The 13,115-nt window shown below is 35.1% G+C and overlaps 1 protein-coding gene across 2 annotated transcripts in view; it reads right to left on the bottom strand.

Annotated features, from left to right (window-relative positions):
* Nucleotides 1–5,940: 5,940 nt before the first annotated feature.
* The window catches only part of LOC106874329 (leucine carboxyl methyltransferase 1), a 23,275-nt gene continuing 16,100 nt past the window's right edge, over nucleotides 5,941–13,115 (bottom strand). Inside the window, exons 6-7 of one of the 2 annotated variants that reach the window (XR_008264210.1) lie at nucleotides 11,756–11,890; nucleotides 6,870–6,999 (exon numbers count right to left, since the gene is read on the bottom strand). Coding sequence is in view for 1 of the 2 variants with exons in the window: in XM_014922019.2 (XP_014777505.1) it covers nucleotides 6,873–6,999 (127 nt within the window). In the remaining variant the exon portion in view is untranslated. Of the gene's footprint in view, nucleotides 7,000–11,755; nucleotides 11,891–13,115 lie in introns of both variants that reach the window. The other variant, XM_014922019.2, reaches the window with a different exon arrangement.

The following is a 13,115-nucleotide window of genomic DNA, read 5'->3' as shown; positions in this document are numbered from 1 at the left end:
ATATAAAGTGTAGTTACTGTTAACACTTCATTTAGAGAATTAACATTGCTTATATATATATATGTAGTGAAACTACCTCCCGCCATTAGATACAAACTACTATCGCCATTACATACAATCTTCTCATTTAAATATAAATAAATGCGAGCGTAGTAGAGAACCCATTCCTTGTCCATCACGTGACTGATCATTATTCGAATCGGCAACTTCTTCGAACCGTTCCCGCCAGAACGCGAACTGACCAATCACGGCCCCTTATAAGGTCACGTGATGGAGTAAAATTCTGAAGGCATTTGGAGCCCTCACATATATATACGTACAGATGTATGTACATACACGTATGTATATATGCCTATATGTATATTTTATATATATATATATATGTAACACTGTATCTGTATTTACACAGACAATCCTGATGAACAACTATAAGTTTTACAAATTAGCAAGGTACGTAACTGCAAATCTATGACGTTTTGAGTGCAAGGGAGGTAATTCATTATCAATGCATTTCATAGCTAACATAAAACCTTTTTCGTCCCAAGTGGGAAAACAATTTTTATTTTAGATCTTGATGAAAAACAAAACTTTCGTTAAAAATATGAATAAATGGATATAAAATACAAATAAAATTGTTGTTGAAATTATTAAATATGTAATTTTGAATATTTTGTGTTAATAACTAAAAAGTTATTTTAAAATTTAGAATAAAATTATGCACTTTGTTATGTGTCTGCTCAGAAATGATAATATATGCCTATACTTGTTAAATGCTATGATTATTATTGTTAATATTGTTATTGGTGTTATTATTGATATTGCTATTAAATTGCCTTCCTGAAGAAACAGTTTCAGTTCTTTGTCCTATAGGTGGAAATACCAATTGCTAAGCTAAGCTATTCTTGTTTCATTTGAATAACATTGAAAAGAGAATCATGTCTTGAAGATAATCATCTTTTTTTTTCCATTTTGGTAGAGAAAATTAAAAAATTGCAACTTCATTCACAAATAAAATGTCTTTGTAGGCTGTAAGAGATAATACACACACACACACACACACAGTAAGTATGTATGCATGTATGATAATAATAAAATAATAATAATAATCATAATTATTATTATTATTTTATTAGTAGAGAATATGAGTGGAGTTGTACAAGAAGCTATAGTTTCGTATCAAAACTTTGAAAATTATATTGACAAAATTCTTGGTTTGAGTAGATCTAGTAGTAATCTCAGGTTTTATATACATATGTTGCTTTATGTATCGAGCTTTTCCCTATCAGGACTGGCCCTCGGGTTGCTGCCACCCCAGGCAAGCTGGACTTCGGCATGCACAAGTTGTTGGTTGTGGAAATTTCCTTGTCTTTGTCACGCCCTCCTTGGTACCACCTAAAACATAGCACCCCGGGCAAATGCCTGAGTTGTCGGTACCTTGAGCCAGTCCTGTTCTCTATTTGAAAACAAAGCACACCCACATGATTATCACAGAAATTTGCATAAAATCAAACACAATATTATTAGTGGATTTTGCATGTATATTTATATCTCCTTACAGTTGTATGCATAATATTATATATGCACTTTATCTGGATAAATTTGCATAAATTTAATCCAGTTTTCCTGATACAATGTCAGCTATGGGCTCAAAAGTCTCCTTTCGGAGCAACCATACATCTTCACACTCACAAAGTTATCGAAGTGTGACTTATTAATTAAAATCTTAATTGTGCCTTTCTTTGCATATGGGTTTGTGTAACACATAGTAAAACTTAATATTCCCTCCCTCTTCACCCACTAAAATTATTGGAATATGAACATCTATTGTCCTTCGTTTCCCAGAGAAAAGTTGAAGATAATATCACTGGTTTGTACAATCATCATCATCATCGTTTAACATCTGCTTTCCATGCTAGCATGGGTTGGACGATTTGACTGAGGACTGGCAAGCCAGAAGGCTGCACCAGGCTCCAATCTGATCTGGCAGAGTTTCTGCAGCTGGATGCCCTTCCTAACGCCAACCACTCCGAGAGTGTAGTGGGTGCTTTTTATGTGCCACCGGCATGAGGGCCAGCCACATGGTACTGGCAAAAGCCACGCTCAAAATGGTGTCTTTTACGTGCCACCTGCACAGGAGGAAAATTACTCATTGTCTTAAGATTGCCTTTAACAACTTCATTTTTTTGTTTTAATAATAGATTATATTACAATATTGCAGCCTAAACACCATTTGCCAAACCTGTGTTGATTCCATGGATAGAGACCTCTAAATCATTATCTAATATAGCCATAATAATTTTGTCTCGTCCAACGGAAAAAATAAACAAAAAAAGCTCTGCTTATATCAAGAAAACATTGAATTTTTTACATCCCTTAAACATGAGCAGTACACATGTAGATTCTTCATTATTGGTCCGAATATTAGGCCTCACTATCATCAAGGATCTCTCATGATGAAAGCACATCTTTAGCATAGCTAGGCTCACACCAATAAAGACTAGCCCTTCTCTTCATGGCTTAAATATATTTCAGACCCTAACAGTTATTGATAGTTATTTACAAAGCTGAGCGAGACCCATAACGTAGTTCCCACACTGGAGATAGTATTTGTGCAGCACACAGAAATACTAAACTATATTCAGAGGACGGTCACACAACTGATTGGCATAAAGTCACACATAGACATGCTCCAATTTCTTGCTCACAAATATGCCATCTCCTTTCTCTGCCTTTTCTAAAGATACTCTAATAGCTTCTTCCTCTTGGAGCTAACTGATTTTATGCCTCTTACCTTGAAGTATTCCAGACTTGCTCATTTTTCTTCTTCTCACCCACCTTGTGTCCAATTCCCCAGGCTTTTCACTATTTTCATAATTTTCCCTCCTCAAAATGTCAACCCTCTGTAACTCCCTTTTTGCTCATGTCTTTCTTGCAGGAGGTTCAGGTTACAACAATTTAAGTGGAATGTTAATGATATCGACCATACTGATCTCAAAACTCCTGTGAAGGCCAAGGGCATTGCTCTGTCCTCCAGACTCAGCAAATAAATAAACACTTTCTTTTAAAACAAACTATTTATAATGTAGAAGAGGGCCCATATGTTTGCATAATGTAATGTATGCTAATATATTATATTTGACAGCTTATAAGACGCACCTTAATTTTGGCAGGCCCCTCTTTGAAAAAATAATTTTTTAACTTGTTTTTGCCTGATATTTGTTACCCCCCACTCCCCTATAAAGTTTTACATATTCAAATCATTTTGAAACTTCACAATTTTCCCATTAAAAAACCCTAACACCTCTGTTATATTTTAAACTAAAATACAAACCCCATGAAATTCTAAAATGTTCATTAATTTAAACCTGGTTTTAATAATTGAGAACTGTTTTTATTTAATGTTATATTGAAGTGGTTTTTGCATGCAACTTAATGAAAAATCTAATATACTTGTATTGTGGAATTTTTGTTTGAAGACTAATCAAATTGCAGGTAAGTACAGGTAAATTCAGAAATATTAAGTTTTTAAAATTCTGTTTAAATATCACCTGGTGGAAACACTAGAGTTTTCAGGTTGTTCTCCTTTGTTTACATTTTGTAAGGTAATTTGTCTGCCATTACTTTGAAAACTTGAATTGGAATAAACAAAATAAATAGTGAATGGCTTTGAATCATGGGTATGACTGACTGCGTTTGAAAGTCATTTCAAAAGAGAAATAAATTTGATGTATTGGCTGTATTTTCTTGGAAATTACTGCCATTATCACACCCATTAGTCATTCTTTAAATGTTAGGAGTACACAATACATAGTAGCAGGTGATTTTAATGTTTCAATCATGTGACTCAGTTTTGTCCCTGGCTAGTCATTTGTACTTCTGCAGAACCACTCTATAAGGTGATATCAAAAAGTTCCTGGACTAGTTATGTTCAATAAAAAAAAACAACTTATTATCTTAAGTTTTAAGATAATCTTCTTCGAAATAATCACCTTGTGCAGCAATACACCGGTCCCAGAATTCCTGCCACTTTTGGAATCAGACCTGGAAGTTGTTTTCCATAAGCAAGCCGAGGACCTTCGGTGATTTGCTCTGGATCAGTGTTAAAATGGTGACCTTTGAGCTGCCTTTTCATCTTGGGGAAGAAATGGAAGTCCGCAGGAGTTAAATCTGGGGAGTGACAAGTTGTCTTTAGTGAGGAGAACTCAGTGACACGGTGTATCGTCATTGTGAAGAATCCAATTCTTCACACTCCACAGATTTGGTCGCTTTCATTGAATGTCCTCCCTCACACACTTCAAAAAATCACAGCAGAACTCTCAAGTGATGGTCTGGCCCTGGGGGACAAATTCTCAATGCACAATACTTGGATGTTGTCAAAAAACAATGAGCATGCTCTTAAGTGAGCTGCAGCTGTCATGCTTTCTTTGGTCGTGGAGATGAAAGGCTCTTGCACTGTAATGACTGCTGCTGTCTCAGGGTCATACTCATAGACTCAGTTCTCATCAATAGTGATGATCCTTGACATGAAGGATGAGTTATCAGCAGCATGTTGTTCTTTCTGCTTAGTGGTCAGCAGGTGAGGGGTCAAACTTGGCAGAGACACACCTCATGTTCAATTTAGACGTTAGGATTGCTTGCATGGACTAACAATATCAGCAATGTCATTGATTGTCCTCCAACAATCCTCATGAATTTTCTCCACATTTTTGGGGGTGATGCTTATGGAAGGTCTTCCAGATTGCTCATTGTCAACCAAGGATGTTCTGCTTCCTTTGAAGTGCTTATGCCACTCAAAACATTGCATAAAACCCATTGCCTTGTTGCCGTAAGCTTGCTGAAGCATGCTCAATGCCCCTGTAGCAGACTTCTCAAATTTAATGCAAAATTTCACATTAGCTCTTTCTTCCTGTCTATGACAAAATCACAGACTACAGCATACATGTGATCACAAAAACACAAATTTCACCACTTGCAAAGTAAACACAGTAATGTCACTCGGCACACTGCTAGCTCTCACTGCACACACAACTGTGCTGCCATCTGTTAGTGTGCTACAAAACTAGTCTGGGAACTTTTTGATATCACCTCATAAAACCAGAAAGAAACTTTGACAGAAAACAAATTATTTTAAGCATATAACTGATATCTACAACTTCAGAATTCACAGTCTAAGGAAACCAGTGAAACTTCGACTACACACACACATGCACATTATTTAATAACAGTTTGATTTGGATCCATGCAACTTAAGTTTCATAAGCTAATCAAACGACCCTAACTCATCAGGTTCATAGAAACAAAATGAGGCAAGTCCAAGATAGCTTCTGGATACTGGGCTGCTGTTGGTGAATGCAGATCATATGGTGTTATCAATTTAGTAGCAACATCAATTCCCATTCTGAATTTCTAGGACCACATGCTAGGATAGGATGTTGGTGGAAACACTGTCTAGGAAGAGAGCTTTGGTCTGGTGTGTGTGTGTGCCCCTGCAAATAATGGTATATGAGTGTGTGTATGTAGTATGTGTGTGTATCTGTGCATACATGTGTGCATATATAGGAGTGTTTGTGTACTGGCAACATCAGTTCATTGGTGAATGTATGCATGTGTACTTGATGTGTGAGTGTGTGTATATGGTACATGTGTGTATGTACAAATGTGTATATTTGTGCATTTGTATCTACTGTGTATGCATGCATGTATCTGGTGCAAGCACATGCATTTGGTATGTGCACATTCCTGGTGTGTGTGTGTGAGCACATATGTGTGTGTTTGTATCAGATGGAGGTTGGTGATTGGAAGAGCATTCAGTTGTAAAAAAATCCACTTCAACAAATTGCATCTGAGTCATGCAAGCATAGAAAAAGGAAATGTTAAAACAAAAATGATGGTGAGGATGATGATAAGAAATAGTTTGAAAAGAAAATGATAGGAAAGACAAACACTTGCAAGTGATTTTATTCATGAAAAAACAATGACAACATTAGTTTCATGAACTATATTTCTAGTTGATAAAACTTTCTCCATAAATAGGAGACATTTTCTCTCTACACCAGTTCTGATTGTAGTCTTGCCTGTGTCTTTGGACAGAAATGAATCTTAGTTGGCACACATTCAACAGTCATTGTTAATTCTTTAACAGAGAAGAAAAAAAAAATAATACTTTTGAAACAAATAAAGAAAAATCAAAAACAAAAACAAAAACAAATAATCATACACACATACACAAACACACAAAAAAAAAAAAGCAAAACTGAAATAAAGCTATTCAGAAGAATTTAACCATCTTTGCAGATCAACATCAGATAGTTTTAATTTTAAATATCAAAGAGAAAAAGAAAGTACAGACATCAGTGGAAAATATTCTGAAAAAAATATTCTCATTAGCATAATATACTATAATTATAATAAAAATTTAATTCATTCATAACAGTCTTTTGGATTTTTAAATCATATTAAGATAAAATAAATTTTTAAAATCCAAATAAATGTAAAAATTTAGTTTTCATAAATAGGCTTGCTAAAATTTCCAGACATCATCATTTCAGAACTGATGTATATTTCATGTAAAAGTACAACACACATCAACAATATCACATACATTAATATATTATATTATATAATATGACGAAAAATATACAGATGTGTGTGTAAGTATATACTTACATAATAAATTTTAATTGTTATTTTCATTATGTAAGTATTTATATAATAATTCAACTTTGTGGGGAAGAACAAATTCTTAATGGTACAAAAGAATCTTCCAAAATTGAAAAAAAAAAAAAATCACAGAAAAAAAAAAAACACTCGAAAAGAAACTCAAATTCCAAACTGCAGCCCTTTCTGTATTGCTTGTAATGGTGAGTCAGCATTCAAGGAGAGAAATTCACATTGCAAAGGCCAATCTTGTTGGGATCTTTGTACGCATAAGTGATACAATAATGAGATAGCAGCTGCTGTAACAGTTCATGCTCGTCGAGAAATTCCACTTTCTCAATCCTGTAATAAAAACAAAACAGAAAATAATATCATCAAAAAGGTATACAACTAACTGCATATATATGAGGAACATTCAAAAAGTATCTAACTTTTATTTTTTCCCATCAAAACTAATGCTGCATGGACAAAAGGTAACATCAACCTTCTTGTGTATGCATGAAAATTTTCATGCTGGTAGTTTTCATCATTTCCTGGCTGTTACACCTAGAGTACAGATGTGTAGTTCACGTTTGTTGGATTTTCATTTTCACCAAACGCATTGATCAGAGATATTGCATCAAGTTTGGTCAAGACCATCCAGAAGATTCAGCAAGCTTTTGGTGATGATACCATGGGAAAAACTCAGATCAAGGCGTGGTACAACTGCTTCAAACATGGTTGCACTCAAGCAGGCCGTCCACAAGCCAAAACAAGGAGCCATCTGAGAAGGTTCAGTGAATAGTCATGGAAAACCATCATGTGACAATTCTCACAAAGTAGGAATATGCACAAGATCAGTGCATTCCATTTTAATGGAGGATTTGTGCATGCAGAGCATGTCAGCGAAATTCGACCACAAGGTGCTAGTGGAGCAGCAGAAGCAACTTCATATGGACATGCTAGACTGTGAAAACCATCACCACTGGAAATAAGACATATGTTCATGGTCTCTGCTCAATGTGTCTGGTTATCTTGAGTGGAGACGAAAATCTGATGAGTCTGCTATACATCTGTACTCTAAGCATTTTGTCATACATGCAGAGGAAGAGTGCTATCATGTCTCACTCAAAGGATTTTGCCCATGTAGCACTAGTTTTGATAGGAAAAAATAAAGCCAGAATGCGTCTCGTATATAAAAAGATCTTTGTCATTTTATTAGTAACCAGCTTAAATTCTGCGAGTGAAAAAAAAAACTTTCAAAAATCTTCAGGAAAAACAAACATATTCCAAAGAAAGTTGTCAGTTCTGTTTATTTTTGGCACTAAATCTACTGTCATTTCTTTTAGAAATATCTAGTGGATGTATGTTAGAGTCTACAACAAGAGATACCAATATAACTTTAATTTCTTTGAAGACAATTTAGAGATCTACACTAGAAATATTTATAATACTGAGAAATAGCTGGTTTTAGTGACATTTTCTGCTGATATAGGGTTAGAATTTGACCAAATGAAGTGTGCATATTTGACAATTGAATGTGAAATGAACTTTTTAACCATTTAGCTATACTGTCTCCACAGACATACAAAGATGCATACATATTTGTAAATAAGAGAGTATAAAGCTCATATATCCACTCACATGCATATTTATACATACATTCATACATATATGAATACACACACACATATTCACAAGTACATATAGTTTTTATGCAATTGCATCCACACAAAGAATGCAGCATATATGTTGGTACACAAGAATATAAAAATGTGCTCAAATGTTATATTCCTTATGCACATATGTACACAAAGAATATTGTGTATGTGTATACAGATACACACATGTATACTTACACACATATGTATGTATACACACACAGCCATATAGGGTGTTAGGCTAAATTTATCAATTTGCATAAAAGAAAAAGAAAACACAATATCCCATTCAAAAACAAAAACATCTTAAAATGTCAAAAAATATTAACCAGATTATAGTTGTGAGATAATAGTTTACTCCACGTAGCCACCCTCAGCTTCCACCACAACCACAAGACAGCTCCAAAACCTAGTAGATGCATTTGTGACTGTGTTTGTGGGAAGATCCTCAAACAGCTCCTTGATCTTGGCCACCAGCTTAGTCTTGGTGTTGCAGGTAGAGTGGTTGGTGTCTTTCTCAACTGCACCCTACACATAGTAATCCATGGGATTACAATTGGGAAAATTAGGAGCCCAGAAACGGGGCTGGTGAAGTTATAAAAATTCTCCAACAACTACTTCTGACTCTTTCCAGAGGAATAGCAAGAAAGTGAATCCTACTGCCACACATATAGCTTTCAGCAGCAACCCTCTCCAGCAGTTTCACATAGCAGTCAGAATTGAGCCTAAGGCCCTGTTCAAAGGTGTGGAATTCCGGCATGCAGATGTAGTTAAAATGCCTGCAGTGTTCCTTCCTGCTGGCCATGGTTTCATAGTCTGTTACGGCTGTTCATGTCACAACCCTTACAATGTTCACAAAGCATTGAGCAGCAGTTATGAAGGTCAGCATTTTAATACTCATTGCGAATCATCATGTTACAGGTAACTCTCTTCCAATATTCAGTTGGCTTCCTGTCCCTGTCAGCTAACTTTTTCTCAACTACAATTTTATCTTTATACTGATTAATGCCTCTTACTTTTCACCAACACATCAAGCCGTTCCTGAAAAAAGGCGACATGAAATTCATCAAATTTAGCCTGAACACCTTGTAAATACATGTGTATATATGTATGGACACATATAAGTATGTGTGCATATCATCATCATCATCATCATCGTTTAACATCCGCCTTCCATGCTAGCATGGGTTGGACGATTTGACTGAGGACTGGTGAAACTGGATGGCTACACCAGGCTCCAATCTGATTTGGCAGAGTTTCTACAGATGGATGCCCTTCCTAACGCCAACGACTCAGAGAGTGTAGTGGGTGCTTTTACGTGTCACCCGCATGAAGGCCAGTCAGGCGACCCCTACACAAGTATATCCAGAAATTTATACCTATGAATACATCTAGACATACACAATGTATAATAACAGTTGCAGGTACCTATATTGCTCTATATGTACACAAGTACATGTAAACATAGATACATGCTTAAACACACACACACACACACACAGAGGCACATAAGGATGTACAAACATAAACATGTGAATGTAAGCAAAAATTAAAGGGCATGTTACATAACAACAATGTATAAGAAGATGAAATATATGTAAATACATAATAAGAAGAGTGGAAAATTCAGTATGGATCTAGTAAGAGTTATCATCTGTGCAAATTGTTCAGTGAGGGTGGGAACAGATATAAATAGATTATATAAATTGGGTTTAAAAGAAGTGTGCTGACAGTTTGGTGAAAGGTCTATAGTAAACTTGAAGATATCTGCAAAAATATGTGTATCACGTCTATAATATATGTTGGAAGTTGAGTGAAAGAGAGCATCAAAAGGTGTTGAATTAAAAAGACAAGAAGTAAAACAGGGTGAAATACAATAAATTAAAAAATAAAAAGAACTAGTGAATATAAATGATCAAGGCAGTTTCATAAGTGCAAAAAGATGTGTTGTGAAATCTTACAAGGGTACGCAACATTATTCAATGGACAGCACAAAAGTAAATAGTATAAATTTCTTTTGATGAGGATACGAAAAGACCAATTCTAATTTTGTAGATGTAATTGTTGCATCAGGATGTTCTATTTCTGTATTTCTTCTATAGAAGGAATAACATTCAAAGCTGTTGATATATGCAGGTGCAGATTTGATAACTGACCAGTTCCAGTTGATACTGTAATTATGAAAACTATTGTCCTTGAAATTCCAGAAGTACTTGGATAGTGTTGTTCTTTTTTTTTGTCTTCATACTTGAATGAAGATTTATGCTGATTATACTTGGGTTGAAAGTATTCTGCATAAGGCCTAATAAACTTCTTAGACAACCAATGATTGAGAGCTTAGCACAGTATATAACACTCTTTTGAAGACATTTACTCTTTGAAGGACTGGAATTGCTGGTAGGGCAATTGCATCGTAGAGGTGAATCTTATGTGAGTACATTGATTCTAACTAAAGAAGAGGTGAAAATATCAGTACAACTCGAGACTCACTTATGAAAGATTTTATGAAACTTATGGCTAAAAGGAAAATGTTTAGGACAGTAAAGGCAATATTAGAGGATTCAAAATAAATGGTAGATTATAACATAAGACCATTTTTTTTTAGTATTATCAGAATTAGAAGAGCTCTGTCTGGGTATCCACTGAATTTTATTTGTGAAGACACTCCTACTTAAAGCCTCATAAAATTCTGCAGTGCAGTGCAGTTAAATGCTTCTTCATTGGAAGATACACTAGAAATCCTTTTATTGATTTTACCAACCAAATTCCTTAGTATGGTGAGGGTGATTAGAACCTTTATGGATATACCATATAATTGTCTTAGGTGTTTTAAAAAGGACTGTAAATACCAGAAACTAAGTTAGGATTAATGTCTCAGAAATTAACTACACTAACATTAGCAGTTAGTGATTCTAAGACCAAATTAGGATATAATTTGAAATAAATATACCAATAAAGTTCTAATGCCTTCATTAAGAAAAATTGTGTGAATTTACCACAGTGCTTGATAGGTAAGTTAACAAACCTGTTAATCACAGAAGAAACATTATTCCAGGGTGGGAGGTTAGAAGCATGTATAATGATATAAAAGACCAAATATCATATATACTTACTATCCTTATCTGGGTTGCTCTAAGTAAGATTAATAAGTCTGCATTTAGCATCAGTTAATGATCTTCTGAAGTAATGCAGTTGGCAACTAAGCAGTATATCTGACCATCTGTCTTAAAACTGAGGTTAAGTGTGGCTCCTTCATTAATTTAACTATGTGTATTAGAATTAGGTTTCTTATATGTTTAATGATGTTGCTGGAAAGGAGTTGTATGTACATAGATTTATCAACACCAAAGAAGTTCTTTGATTTATCTGATGGAATATACAATCTGCAAGAGTTACAGATATGTTTCAGTCTTTAAGCAGAGTGTCTTAGAAAGTGCTAAAATAGTTTTGAATTTTACCTTTACTGCCCAAAGCAGTTCACCCACTGGGCAAAGCAAATGTACAAGACAGCCAAGTCTGATGATAATGAGCTCAACCACTTTCAGTGCTTTTGAGTGATTTTGAAACTATTAGTAACATGAACTGACTGTATCCTATAATTATAAAAATATATAAATTAACTCTGTATTAGTGTATTGAGTTCTCTTCACTTCGTCATATGAAACTTGCTTCATCATCATCACTAGCTATATATGTAAATATATAGAAGAGAGAGTGACTTTGCGTTACTATCTAGCCAAACACTACATATTCACCATATTTTTCATAATTTTACAGTGTGTATTTTAGTTTAGAGGTATTACACTAAATTCAATTTTTGCCGGTTCTTATGAATGTATACATACATATATATGCACGTATGCACATGACCAGTTTAATTTTGCCTGCCTAAAAAGTATACCGTATGTTGTATATATATATATATTTGTATTTATGTGCTTTTCTGTGTATATTCCACTGATGAGGCAAAGCATTTTTTATGCAGAGCTAGAAATCTGGGATCTGGAATTATCCAGTAATTTTTGCTAGTTTATTTTGTCTCTTTGTCTTCTCTCCTGGTGCTATATGAACATTTATTGCGGTTTTAGAGTACTGGATATTAATAGTTATTGCCAAGCCAACATGGCAGTCCAAAAAATAGAACGAATGTTGTGCTTTCCAGGACGGTGAAAAAAAAAACTGCATAAACGATAAGCTTTGGGTTGTTATTGATTATCAACACAAATTTACTAGTAGAGCTGCATTTCAATGATGACAACCATAGCTGCAATGATTTAGCAAATTTTGGTATGAACAACAATGCAAATTGGGCAAAAGGAATAAACCAAGTCAGCCAGGGGAAAAAAACTAGAAGTAGTTGATAGCTTCTGTTACCTAGGTGACCAAGTCAGTAGCAGGGGTGGATGCTCTGAGACAGTAGCTGCTAGAATAAAAATAGCCTAGGTAAAGTTCATGGGGCTCCTACTTCAGCTGGTAACAAAAGTACTCTCACTCAGACTGAAAGTTAGACTATATGATGCATGTGTGTGAACAGCCATGCTACACAGCAGTAAAACATGGGCTGTGACTGCTGAGGACATGCACAGGCTTGAAAGAAATGAAGCTAGTATGCTCTGCTGGATGTGTAATGTCAGTGTGCATACACGACAGAGTGTAAGTGCCCCAAGAGAAAAGTTGGACATAAGAAGCATCAGATGTGGTGTGCAAGAGAGATGACTGCACTGGTATGGTCATGTGTTGCGTATGGATGAGGACAGCTGTGTGAAGAAGTGTCACACTCTAACAGTGGAAGGAACCTGTGGAAGAGGTAGACCCAGG

The sequence above is a fragment of the Octopus bimaculoides genome, chromosome 5 (assembly GCF_001194135.2).
Source record: "Octopus bimaculoides isolate UCB-OBI-ISO-001 chromosome 5, ASM119413v2, whole genome shotgun sequence".
Lineage (NCBI taxonomy): Eukaryota > Metazoa > Mollusca > Cephalopoda > Octopoda > Octopodidae > Octopus > Octopus bimaculoides.
The sequence above is the reverse complement of the archived record's forward strand: the minus strand, read 5'-3'. Positions and strand labels throughout refer to the sequence as shown.